This window comes from Melozone crissalis, unplaced genomic scaffold (assembly GCF_028551555.1).
Source record: "Melozone crissalis strain CALT ecotype California unplaced genomic scaffold, PUWL_Pcris_2 ptg000061l_1, whole genome shotgun sequence".
Classification (NCBI taxonomy): Eukaryota; Metazoa; Chordata; class Aves; order Passeriformes; family Passerellidae; genus Melozone; species Melozone crissalis.
In genome coordinates, this window is record NW_026535839.1 from 9,018,615 (window position 1) to 9,031,171 (window position 12,557).

At 48.0% G+C, this 12,557-nt stretch overlaps 1 protein-coding gene across 1 annotated transcript; it reads left to right on the plus strand.

Annotated features, from left to right (window-relative positions):
- Window positions 1-1,570: 1,570 nt before the first annotated feature.
- On the plus strand, window positions 1,571-10,064 carry CXCL14 (C-X-C motif chemokine ligand 14). Its single transcript, XM_054288058.1, has 4 exons — window positions 1,571-1,910; window positions 2,771-2,876; window positions 7,330-7,440; window positions 8,947-10,064. The coding sequence occupies exons 1-4, from the start codon at window positions 1,847-1,849 to the stop codon at window positions 8,960-8,962; spliced, it is 297 nt and encodes a 98-aa protein (XP_054144033.1). The 5' UTR covers window positions 1,571-1,846; the 3' UTR covers window positions 8,963-10,064.
- The last annotated feature ends 2,493 nt before the right edge of the window (window positions 10,065-12,557 follow it).

Consider the following 12,557-nt stretch of genomic DNA (forward strand, 5'->3'; position numbering starts at 1 on the left):
CGTCAGACAGTGCCCCCAGCCTTGTCCCCGATGCGCAGCTCCCAGTGCTCCCGCACGGCAGGCAGGGCAAAGGGAGAGCAAAGGGAGAGCAAGGGGAGAGCAAAGGGAGAGCAAAGAGAGAGCAAAGGGAGAGCAAAGGGAGAGCAAGGGGAGAGCAAAGGGAGAGCAAAGAGAGAGCAAATGGAGAGCAAAGGGAGAGCAAGGGGAGAGCAAAGGCAGGGCAGGTAGGGCAGAGCGGGCAGAGTGGGCAGGGCAGGCAGAGAAGTGCGGGCAGGGAGAGCGGGCAGTGCGAGCAAGGCAGGCAGGGCAGAGAGGGAAGGGCAATGCGGGTAGGGCAGTACGGGCAGGGCAGAGCGGACAGGGCAGGAGAGGACAGGGCAGAACAGAGCGAGCAGGGTAGGACAGGGCAGGACAGGGCAGGGCAGGGCAGAGCGGGCAGGGCAGGGCAGGGCAGGGCAGGGCAGGGCAGAGCGGGCAGGGAGCGTAGAGCGGGCACGGTAGAGCGGGCAGGGCAGGGCGGGCAGGGCTCTGCGAGCAAGGCAGAGCGGACAGGGCAGGACGGGGCAGGGCAGAGCGGGCGGGCTGTTCCCGGCATGTCGGCACGTCCCGCATGGGAGCCGGGGCCAGAACGCCGCAGCTGCCGGCGCGCAACGTGCAGGCTGTGTGTGGTAGGGCTGTACTCGCAGCCTGCCAACAGCCGGGCCGGGAACGCAGCGGGATGGCCGCTGCCAATGGGAGCCGACAGGAACCGAGCCATGTGCCAAACTTAAAATGCAAGTGGAGCTGGGAGTGCGTGGAGAGCCCTCCCCGAGCGCTGCCCGGGCTGGCAGCGGGGCTGGCTTCGGGCGGCTCCAGTAGCGGGGATGGGTGTGCGGGGCAGCGGGGCTGGGGGAACCGCCGGGCCGCAGAGGCGTTTGGAGTACGCTGCTGTGAAGGCGATTAGACCCCGCTCTGATCTCCAGCCGTTTCATTTAGACAAAAATCTGGAATCTGGATTTGAAGATGCTCTTTTAGCTGTTTCTGAAATCAGAAACAGATTCTGCAAGGGAGGAGGAACATCTATTTACATCCATGAAGTTCCCGCGTGTTTCTACCCTGTTTTTCATGGAACAGAATATCGTTCGAGTGTTCATTAAAGCAACAATAAACCGAGCTTATTTCCTGAGACCTTCCACATGCTAAACACACCTAACAACCCTTTTAGGAATATTTCCCCCCATTTGATTCACTGAACTTTCCTTTAGATTTAGAAGCCTGCTTAATCTAGAAAAATTAATATTTAAGTCAATCTGTGTCAAAAGGTGACACTCCTTCCCGGGTGAGAGCTCTCCAAATCTTATTTCCAAGGCGCATGGGAATTTCCGCGGAGCGCGGGCATCCCTGGAGCGCTCACAAGCGGATGGTTTTCAGCTCCCAGCCCCATTCATACAAACGCACACATCACCCTCCCCAGCAGCCAGCCCTGCGCCGATGGGGAAGGTCCCGGCTGGGCAGGGGCAGCAGCAGCCGCCCCACCGCCCGCGCTCCCCGCGGGATGCTTGGGGCGGGGATGGGGGCTGTTCCCCCCGGGGTGCCGGTCCCCCCCTCCCCGGCGGGCTGAGGAAGCGGAGGGAGCCGTGGAGTTGCTGTGCATATTAATGAGCCGGCAGCGAGGGCAGCGGGAAGCGCTTTAAAGGAGGAGAAGGCGAGGCAGCGGCAGAGCGCAGGCAGCGCCGCTCCGCCGGGAGCCGCTCCGCCGTGCCCTCCGTGCCCACCCAGCCCCGGGACAGCGGAACCGGGGGCACCGAGGACAGGCGAACACACACATCAGCCCTCCGGCGTCTCCTCGGGTACCCGCTGTCTCACAATGAAGCTCCTGACAGCAGCTCTGCTCCTGCTCTTCATCGCGATGTGCTTGGCCAGCGCGGAAGGTAAAGGGGTTCGTTCTGCTTATTGCCGTGTAAATCTCTTCTCCGGTAATTTGTGTTCGTGTCTTGATAGCCCTGGCTTGGGTTGAGCTATGCCCGGCACGGTGGAAAGGTGTGATGTGTGGGATCTGTGAGTAAGGGGGCTGCAAGTTATGTAAAGGTGGAGGAGAGGTAAAACACGAGGGATGAAGTTGTGTCTTCATTTGTGTCTTCAGCGCAAGGCAAAGAACTCGCAGTGGGGCAGGTCGTGCCATGTTCTTCGTTATTCAGGAACAGAGCTCAAGCATCTCCTCTGAAACTGAGCGTGGTTTTCACGGCAAGTAGAGCAGAGCTGGATGTGAGGTGGTGGCACAGTCTGTGTTTTCTGCTGTGCACAAAAACGATGGGTAAAAAATGCTCAGCTTTTGTCTGGCTATGACTGCACCACAGCATCCATGCAAGGAGAAATGACTCAAAGTCCTACAAAGTCCAAGTGAGACACGAGTGAATGAGAAAGTAGCCCAGACATGCACTTTCTTGCTCAGTTTAAAGCGAATTCTGACTCTTTCATTTCCTTTTGTTAAATACAATTATATTTAATCACAGCAGGTGCACTTTAAAAAAATCTGCTATTTAGAAAATCCCAGAGCATATGTAGCGCTCTAAAATATATTTCCCAGAGAATCACTGCCTTTTCCTGGGATATACCAAAGGAAAAAAATTATCTCTTTTTAAGCTCAACAGCATTAAAAAAATTCATCTTTTCCCAGCAAGGCTTAAAAGAGCAAACTGAAGTTTTCCTGGATGCACACAGGCTGGAGGGGAAGGGACGCTTGGTATGCAGGAAGCTTTGCAGGCGCATGAGAAAATGCTTTCTCTTGTAGGCGTGAAGTGCAAATGCTCAAGAAAAGGTCCTAAAATAAGATTCTCTAATGTACGGAAGCTGGAAATAAAACCGAGGTACCCATTTTGCGTGGAAGAGATGATTATGTAAGTTTTCCTTCATTTATTGCTCTCTGTTTCCCTGTCAGCTGAACTGCTTCACCTTATCTTCAAGTTCCTTCTTTGTTCTTTGTTTCCCTCATGCCCTGGCATGCTAATTCCTGGGCATAGTAATTTTCTGCATCACATTAAAAAAAAAGAAAAAAGAAAAAAAAAAGGGCAATTATGACCAAAATCCCAGGTATCATTTTTTGACACAATTTTTTTTTATCAAATAAGTATTTCCAGAATGGGAAGCAATAAAAAGGTTATCATTAGTTCAAGTGAAAATAGGGAAAAATTCTACTTCAAGCTGCCTGATACAACACTCAGAACTATTTACTCAGGTTATTCTGAGCAGAGTTTGGTCCGTGGTGGTTTCTGAAAGGAAGAGTTACCCCAGCCTGCATTGTACCAGAGGGATCTCCTTTACCTGCTGGGGTTATTCAGCATGTAATAAAATTCTTTCCTCACAGTGTCCCTGCAAGTCAGGACCAATGCTGATGTAAAATCTCAAGCTGATGTAGTGGGTAACCAAGCTGAGGCAGGTACAGGGATTTTTTACATAACTGGCTAAAAAAGGAGGGGGTTTTTACATTTAAATATGAGTGGGTTTGGCTTTTTTCCTGCCCTGTTTGGATATCATAAGATTCCCCCTACAAAGCACCATCCAGCCAGCACATGATGCAGCTGGGTAAGAGCCAGAAGGGCAGATAACCCAACAGGACTGCACCGAGCCCCCTGCCACCTAAAAGGGGGAGAATTGTCCCAGGATCAGCCACAGCCCAGGACCCTGAGGACTGACTGGATCCAGCACTGTGCTCCCCATGGAAGCCTTGCCCGTGGCTGACCAAGGGGATCTGTGCAGGCTGCACACCCCCCAGCACCCTGCAGTGCCCACAGGGCTGGCTCTGCCCATCCACCTGGCACAGATACCTCAGCAGAGACCACGGAGTGCCCACATGGAGCTGCCAGGCTCAGCACCTCAGGGAGCTCCAGGAGAAGGAATGGAGATTCAAGCTTGCTGAGGCTTCCTGCAGAGCCAGAGCAGCACCCCTGTGAGCAGTGCTGAGCTCAGGGAATGTCAGACCCACGGCTTTGAAGCCCAAACCTGCTGGTGGCGACCTGAAAGGAAAAGTTCTTGCAGAGAACCCTGCCTGAATCAGCTTTACTCTGTTTGCTTTGACCCTTCAGTAGTAAAGTGATGTCACAGAGGGACACTAACTCTTGGCATCCCACTCCAGTTATTTGCCCAAAAAGCAGATGGTGACCAGGGGGTATGAAATAAATCCCATTAATGCAATATTTTACTTCCAGTCAGAAATCTGGGAAAGCAAGAAAGCCATGTAGGAGCAGTTGCTTTTCCAGCCTGACAGGGCAGATGTTGAGCCGTACTATTCAAGGCTGAGGCTTGTCCAGGGTTTGCACAGCTGCTGGGACAGAACTGTCCCATCAGTGTCTCATCTCTGGAGGTGTCTGTGGGGCAGGCAGGGCAAGCCCACTGCCATCACCACCTTTCCAGCCCCCCTGATGCAGCCTGCGCTCAGCACTGAAAGCACTGAAATTAATATTCTGGGAACCAATTTATCCGGGAGCCTCTGGACACGGCACAGAGGAGCTGAATTCCTGCAGCTGAGTTTTTGTTGCTGCAGTGATCATCCAAAACAAGTTGCCAAAGCTGCATCCCCTTCTGCCCTCCTTAAAAGCTCTCATACAGCAGAAATATGATATAAATGTTGGAATGAGAAGCAGTGGGTATGGGGGTGCAGTTAGGGAGGTTGTGGCCATAACCCCCAGCAGAGCTGTGCCACAGGGTAAGAGACAGTTAAACTGAGTCCTCAGTCTAGTCAAAACCTATCAGGATTCATGGTACATCCAGCAGTAATTGTGTGTATCTGTTTCCTGAAATGAGGGGAAGCGGCAGAAAATAGGAGGGAAGTTTAACTCCTTCTCCTGCAATGCTCTGGAACACCCCCACCTGTGTTTTGCCGCGTCCCAGAGTGTGGGGGTGTGTCAGGCTGAGAAGAGCTGGGCTCACAGCAGTGCCTTTGTCCAGGGGCAGGAAGAGCAGTCCCACAGCAGCCTGGGGTGAAAGGACCAGAGCCAGGACCCCTGAGGTCCTGGAAACAGGGTATTTGTAGGCAGAGGTGCAGCCCCTCCATCCCTGCAGATGAGATGTGTGGGGGCACAGGGTGCTGGGGTCACAGATTGATTTGGGGTGTTCATCACAGCCCTGCAGGCAGGGACATACTGGGCAGAGCTTTGGCACAGGGACACTCAGACACCAGGGTGAAGGCTCCAGCCACCAACCCTGGGCAGCAAAGGCACAAATCCCACTGCTGAATCTTACTGGGGGTGTGGGTTCTGGTGCTTCAACCCTTCTCCACCTCTCTCAACCTCTTCTTGCAGCCCATCCAGGCAGCTGCTCACTCAGACAGAAGCTCCCACAGCACCTCTTAGGCACATTCCCCTACATTTGTCACACCAGCATCCCCAAAAGCAGGCCCAGGTCATCTCAGGGTGCCCAAACATGCTGCCACCAAACCCTGCATCCACCAGGGACTGTGTGAGAATGGCAGAGGACCATGGGGTTGCCTTGGGAAGATTTCTGCTGTCCATCCTCCAGAACCAAAGCAGAAAACCTGCATGTGATGTAAAGCAAGGCATCTCAGCCTGAGGAAAGACCAGTTCACCTGAGAGGCAAACCATGGATCTCCTCCTGCAGACTGCAGACTGGTAAATGCAGAGTGTCCTTCACTGCTTCTGGTGCAAATGCAGGGCTTGCAGCTTTTCAGAGGTGTTCCTGCTCCTCTCCTGCAATTCAGCTTGTCCATCACTTTCTGGAAATATCCTCCATGGTCTGTCAGAAGAGAGAAATGAAAGCCAAGGTCTGGATCAGCCAGTGCAGATGGCACAGCTGAGGTGGCTGCTGCATGGAGAAACCCTGCTCTGCCCTCAAATCCCCTAAAACTCACATCATTCAAAGCTACAGGAAAACTCCCCTCCTGAAGTACACACTGCTCTCTAGGAGTTGGCTGAGAGCATCCTTAGAACAGAGTTAGTCCATAGTTTTCAGCACCGACCCTTCCCTTTCTGATGCCTGTAACTATTAAAGGCTCTTCCACTGCTTTCCCATGCACTGGGGAAAAGTCCTCATCCTCCCAGAAAACAACCTGGAAATTACACCTTAACATTTTGTGACCTTAGCTGGAGATGGAGCAGAAAAGAGGAGCAGAGAGGAAGGTTAACTGAATAGAAAAACCTCTTTGAACAGCTTGTAAAACCTTGAAATTGGAATGGTGGTGAGACCCTCAGTTCAGTTCATGCAGGCAGCATGTTTTAATTTGTGAGGCACCAGGAGGGTGAGATGGGAAAGTCTGCAAAGCATTTTGTCTTCCTTTCTGAACCCAACTATAAAAGAAGCCCTCCAATATATACAGGTATTTCTGGATTTCTGCCATCATTATACTCATGTCTCTAGCAGCATTTAATTAATTCCACTATAAGGTTTTAGTTAAACCAGTGACTGGTTTTCCCTGTTATGGATGGTATTTCCAGAAAATTATTAATTCTAATACAAATTGTCATTGTGGGCTGGTTTTTGGGTGTTGTCTGGGGTTTTTTTAATAAGAAAAACAAAAAAGTGCTCAATTTTGAGCCCCAAAAGTGGGGTGGTGTTGATGTTTCTGGAAAGCTGTCCTTGGGACCCAGATCCCTCATGTCACCTCAGCTGTGGCAGCTCACTGAGCCCTCCAGGAGGGAACTCAAATGATGAAAAGACTTTTGCCATGTTTTGTGTCTCAGCATGTTTGGTCCTGACAGTCAGGGGACACCAAACTGGCAGGGAGAGCAGGACCAGGTGGTGATGAGAGGAGACTGAAACCCCCAGGGCCTGATGCTGGGGCTCAGAGCTTGGCTGTTGGGCACACGAGCACTCTGCCACGTGCAAGCATTTAAAATACTACAGAATTAAGGAATAAAATTAAAATAATCAATGAAGCAGTTCGGATCATTTCTTTTGGATGAAGCATTGTTGAGTGTAATGGAGCTGTCTCCTCATGCAAGCTTTTAAAATACTACAGAATTAAGGAAAAAAAAATAAAAATCAATGAAGCAGTTCTGATCATTTCCCTTGGATGAAGTATTGTTGAGTGTAACGGAGCTGGCTCCTCATGCAAAGTCCTTGTGGTTGCCTGAATGAGCCCAAATTAAATTAATTATGCTCAGAAGAAGATATCTAACACTTAAACAGAGCAAACCCACTGATTAAAACCAGCAGGAACATTTTCATCTGGTACAACCTCAATGCCCTGCGCTGAGGGAGAGCAGCTGCTCTGACCTTACCCAAAATATCTGAGTTGATTTCTGTGCCATAAAGCAGAGTGGAAAACCCTGACCCATTCTGGCAGGGGGTGGGAGCAGGGGTAGTGCACGTCCCTGTGAGCTGTCCCTTGCCTTGCAGTGTGACCCTGTGGACACGGGTGAGGGGGGAGCAGCAGCACTGCCTCAACCCCAAGCGCCAGAACACCGTGAGGCTGCTCAAGTGGTACCGGGTATGGAAGGAGAAAGGCAGGTGAGTCCCGGCTGGATGCATGGGGGAGCACCCTGGGGGCAAGCCAGGCAACCAGCAGAGTTCAGGAATAGGAAAAACAGGAAAATGCACACGCTGGAAAATGCTGCATCCAGCACCAAGGATGCATTTCATTACCAAAATTACAATTTTAAATGGGTGTTCTTGATATTAATTATTTCCTGCCACAAGCAATTCTTGCTTCTATTTTGGCATTAGGCTGTTCTGACTATAAATAGTAATTATTTTTGGTTAAAATATTCATCAGCTGACGTTCTCAGTTATTTACATACACTCACCTCCCTTCTATGGGGAAAAATCCAAGATGAAAAGCTAAACTACTTTCACACAGTCACGAGAAAAGCAGCCAGGAGAGGTGGAAAGGGGGAGCCCTGTCCCACACTTCAATCACACCACCTCAACCTCACCAATACTTGATGACGCAGGTATTTGCCAATTTTAACTAGCGTGTCATTCCCAGAAAAATTATAATTTTCTGATAAAAATCTGACAGCTTCTCCTTTGTAAAGAGGGTTGGGTTTTTTTATAAGTCATAGGCAGAAGACAGAGAGTGGGAGATGAATTCCTGATGGCCAGTGGTGATGTCTGTCCCCATCTGTAATCAGGGGAGCAGCACAACTCCTGCCATGTCCAGCCACGGCCAAGAAAGAGCCTCCATGCACAGTACAGATCCATCAAACCCTCATCCTCCTCGTTTAGTGGGGAATTTGCTCCCCAAAACTGAGCTCAAGTAAGGTCAGGTTGCAGCAGGCTCCTCTCTCTGCAGCCCCAAGGTGCCTGGTGTTCCTCAGGCCATGCCAGGGCACAGCCAGCCCCTGGGCATCTCCCTGGATTCCTGCCAGCTCCCTGCATCTGCTTCACAAACAGAGCACGTGGGGAAGCCCTGGCTGTTGCATAACCACATATTTACACTCTTTCTTTGCTTCTTTTTTCTTTTTTTTACATAAAGCCATCATAATGATGAAGGATGCTCAGCCCCAGGCTTGTGCCCTCAGGAAACACACAGACAGACGGGCCCATCAAGTTGTGCTGTCAGGAAATAATCTAGAAAAATGAAACAGAGTAATATGATTGCAAACAACAGATATTGTGAACATATTATCTATATACAGCTCATTATGGGCTTCAACATTTTTATATGAGATAGGGATTTAAAGTGAACATTTAAAGTGAGTTAGTAGATGTGGATTTCTTCATGTTATTTACCCAGATAACTGTGGTGCAGTTTGTCACTCCCCACATGCCTCTAAGATCTGACAGTGTTGAAGTCCAACACTCCTCCCAGATGCTTTATGGCTATAGGTAGCAATCTGCTGACTGGTGAAATCAGTAACTTACTTTCCAAATTACTCAGGCAAAAGCTAAAAATCTGGGTTGTGAGGTTTTACTATTTTTCTGTTGTTATTTTTTTATCATTGTTGCTATTTGAAATGGAGTTTATAAATTCCTGGTTTAAGCATCCTGCTCTTGGCTCTTCTTTTGTTTTAGGGTTTATGAAGAATAAGAGGCAGTGGTACAAGGAATGGGGTGGACTCCCTCAGCTGGCATAGGACTGATCTCTACAGAAGATTATTTCTCTCTCACAGACATAAGACACAAATTCTATATTATTATAAAGCACTTTTTACCAAGGGTCAGTTTTTACATTTTATAGCCGTGTGCAAAAGGCTTCCAGATTTCACAAGCATCTGTTGCACTTCTGATTTCATACCCGTCTGCTCCGTACTGAAATTAGGAAAACACCTGCTTTTCGTTTTAAAGAAGTTCTTTAGGGAGTTTTTTGGTTTTAATTATGATTCATTCATACTTCACTATGATGGCAATCGGGCTTTATAAGCTCACCAGGCAAACAGAACTGTTTGTGATGTGTTGTACAGCCATGGCCCTCACCCCTGGCAGTGGGCTGGGGATGCTGCTCCTGTTTGCAGCCTCCACCTCAGCCAGGCAGAGCAGGGACCAAAGACGAGTTTGCTGGGGAAGATGCCACTAAAATGCTGTGGCTGCACCTGCAGATGTGAGGTCCCTCAGCACCTCGTCAAGTGAGCGTGAGCATCACTCGTGTACCTCTTCTTTAATGGACTCGAGGTCCTGCTGCAAGGCAAAGCTTCCTGCATCTCCCACCTAACCTCTCCTGCATTAGAAAGCATTTCTAACTCATTTTTATTACTAAGAAAATGTATTTTTTTTTTCCACCTGAAGCACTTAAAGAAAGTTTGTGGCTTCAGTACTGAGACATCTTAAGCTTCAAGACTATTGTGTATGTTTTCCTAGATTTGTAGCAACAACAAAAAAAAAGCCTTTAAAAGGTACCTTTTTATGAAAAATATGATAGGGCAAACATATAAATACGTATGTATGTTTTAGTCACAATACAACATATTCATTATTTTGAATGTAATACTTCAATATTAAGCAGTGCATTCCTCTTTTTAATATAACAAAACTACCTTTTCATTTGTAAATACACTATAGGAAGTATCCCTGTATTATCTCACTGTATAATGTACTGTACTGCTAAATTATCATATGCTATTTAAATGTTTGAAATATTTAGGAAGTTGCATGCAGATTTCATATTTCTTTCTAAGACAAATGAAAAAAAGTAATAAAAAAAAATATGTAAAAAAATTTTACAGCTGTGTGAAAATTTCCTTAAGCCATCAGGGAACTCCTGCCACTTTCAATCACTTGGAAGCTGAATTGGTTTGGGGGGGGGAAATAGTAGATCAGAGAAGCTGATTAGAGATAGAACATCTTGATGACACTGGAATTAGAAAACATCATTCCAGCACAATTTACTTTCCTTTCTCATTTCAGGATTTGGACTTTAGCCAAACACTAAGGAATGCTGTGACATCAAGAAGGACAATACATTTGTCTGTAACCACTGGTCTAGTGTTGTGTTAAGTAAACATAAATCAACAACTTCACTTCATAGAAAACCACATAAAAAGTGATTTGGATGAGATCTGGGTTAGATTAGGGACAGTCATACAATAAAAGTCAGGCAATAAAAACCAGTGAGCCACCACCTCCTCTTCCTGCCCAGTTTCTGCCCTCGCCCACAGGGAACCACTTTGCGCCCAAGTGCAAACTCTACATCCTCCCCAAAGGATAAAAGGAAGGTAACAGCTTGGGATGGCACAGCCAGCAAGAGTTTAAACACATGAAAAGCTCCTGGTGCTCCCTGCACAGCCCTGCTGGCCTTGCTGCCAGCTCCCAGCTGTGCTGGGGCAGCTGCACATGGGGCTGCTCCTGGGCTCAGCACAAACTCAGTGACAGCAGCCCTGTCCTGCAGAGCCTGGGCAATGCCTGGCCTCTGCTCAAGGGCTTCCTTTAGTTCAGACAGACAAAATAGGGGGAAAAAATAAACATATTATATATACATATAGCCTAAATTACTGAGATAAGCACCTGGCAGAGCTGGAGGAGAAAGAGGATTTCAAAGTAGTTTCCTATTCTGCAAAAGAACGAAGATCAAGTTTCACAAACCTATGTGTAAAATTCTTGAGAAAAATCCCAGGGTATTAAAGAAATTAAATCTCTGGGGAAATCAACCACAGGGAGCTGTTTCTGGCTGAGCATCTGAGCCCAATCTCTGGGCAAACCCAGACCTGTGATTGAGCCAAGCCACCCCTCTCCTTTCTTGAGAAAGAACATTTTAACAAAACCAGTAGTTTTTCCTTGAGAAGATTTGATTTCAACATGCTGGAAGACTTCAAAAAATGTTTCATTTTATTTAGTGGCTACTGGGCAATATATTTCCTGGGAAAATATTGATATGGTTGCACAAGAGGGGGTTCAATCCACTGGGAATGGTGCGCACACTCTGACTGCCCAAGCTCAGGACTCACTGACTCAGACCTCACAGGACAGAGCATGTACAAATTACTTAGCTCTGGGTTCATCTGACAGACCAAACAAACAGCATCAATAGAAACTAAGCACAGAGGAAATCAATTGCAATTTTTTTTCCACTTGCCAGAGTGGAAGACAAAAAGAAAAAACCAAACCAACAATGCCCAAAATAAAACCCAAAATCACAAATCAATTAAAAAGCAAACAAACAACAAAAAAGTTGCTTTTTCAATACTTTTATTTCCTTTAACCTAAAATCCTCTCAATAAAACAACACTCAGAAATAAGAATTAAAAACCTAAAGAGAAAAAACTGACTCTGAGCTGGTTTTCCCAAGCCTGTAAGCCTGCATGTCCAGGCAGGGTTGTTGATTGTCCAGGCAGGGTTGTTGATTTTCCAGGAACAAGAGGAGAATCCCTTGCTGTCCCTCATCTGCCATTGTAAAGGGAAATACTGCATCAGAAGGTAACAGCCACACACAAAGCATCAGCCACTTTCCCTCAGACTGAAACATCTCTGCTAAAACATTTAAATAAATATTATATACATATGTATATGTAGGTCCTTCCTCCACCGAGATTTGGCAGCAACCTTAAGGCTGGGTTTTGTTTTCCCCAGCAGATTTCAGGCTGTGAAGCAGCAGGAGACCCTTCAGCCCAGGCTCCCTCACACACAGACCATACATTTGTGCTCTGAGATTGAAAATGAAGCTGCTGACCACAACAGCCAGCCACGACTGCTCCCCAGCCACCAATTCACCTTCCCAGGATCTTGAACACTTGCAGGGGCAGCAAAGCCTTGCTGAATGCTGGGGTACAGGAGCAGGACACACAGACCCCACAGGTCCTTTACTTGCTGCACCACAAGTGTGTGAACCCATCCCAGAGCCTCCAAAGAGGGCAGCAGGCAACTGCAAATCCTCTGTAAATTGCTCCCTGGCACTCTGCAGGAGCACCAAGGCTGCACTGGAGAGCTGCCCACACACCCCATCCTTCCCCTGAGTGCACCCATTCCAAACCAGTCCATCAGATTTTATTTTAATAAAGGCACAGGCTCACCCAAGCAGCTGCAGAGAGAGGACACAATAGCAGGGAGCCCTGCCTGGCCTTTCCAGTGAGAGCACTACATGGGATTAGTAATGTTACACAGAGCCTTTCAGCACTTGCTTTTCACTTGTTCATATTTGGTCGAGGTCAGCAATGGCCAGAAAAGTTTATTAAGAAGTGATGGTTGCTTGGTGC

Bases quoted from the DNA above. Each gene is read 5' to 3' on its own strand.
- CXCL14 (XM_054288058.1), top strand. From the start codon at position 1,847: ATGAAGCTCCTGACAGCAGCTCTGCTCCTGCTCTTCATCGCGATGTGC. The intron at 1,911-2,770 runs GTAAAGGGGTTC...TTTCTCTTGTAG, and splicing joins GTGCTTGGCCAGCGCGGAAG to GCGTGAAGTGCAAATGCTCA. The intron at 2,877-7,329 runs GTAAGTTTTCCT...CTTGCCTTGCAG, and splicing joins TGCGTGGAAGAGATGATTAT to TGTGACCCTGTGGACACGGG.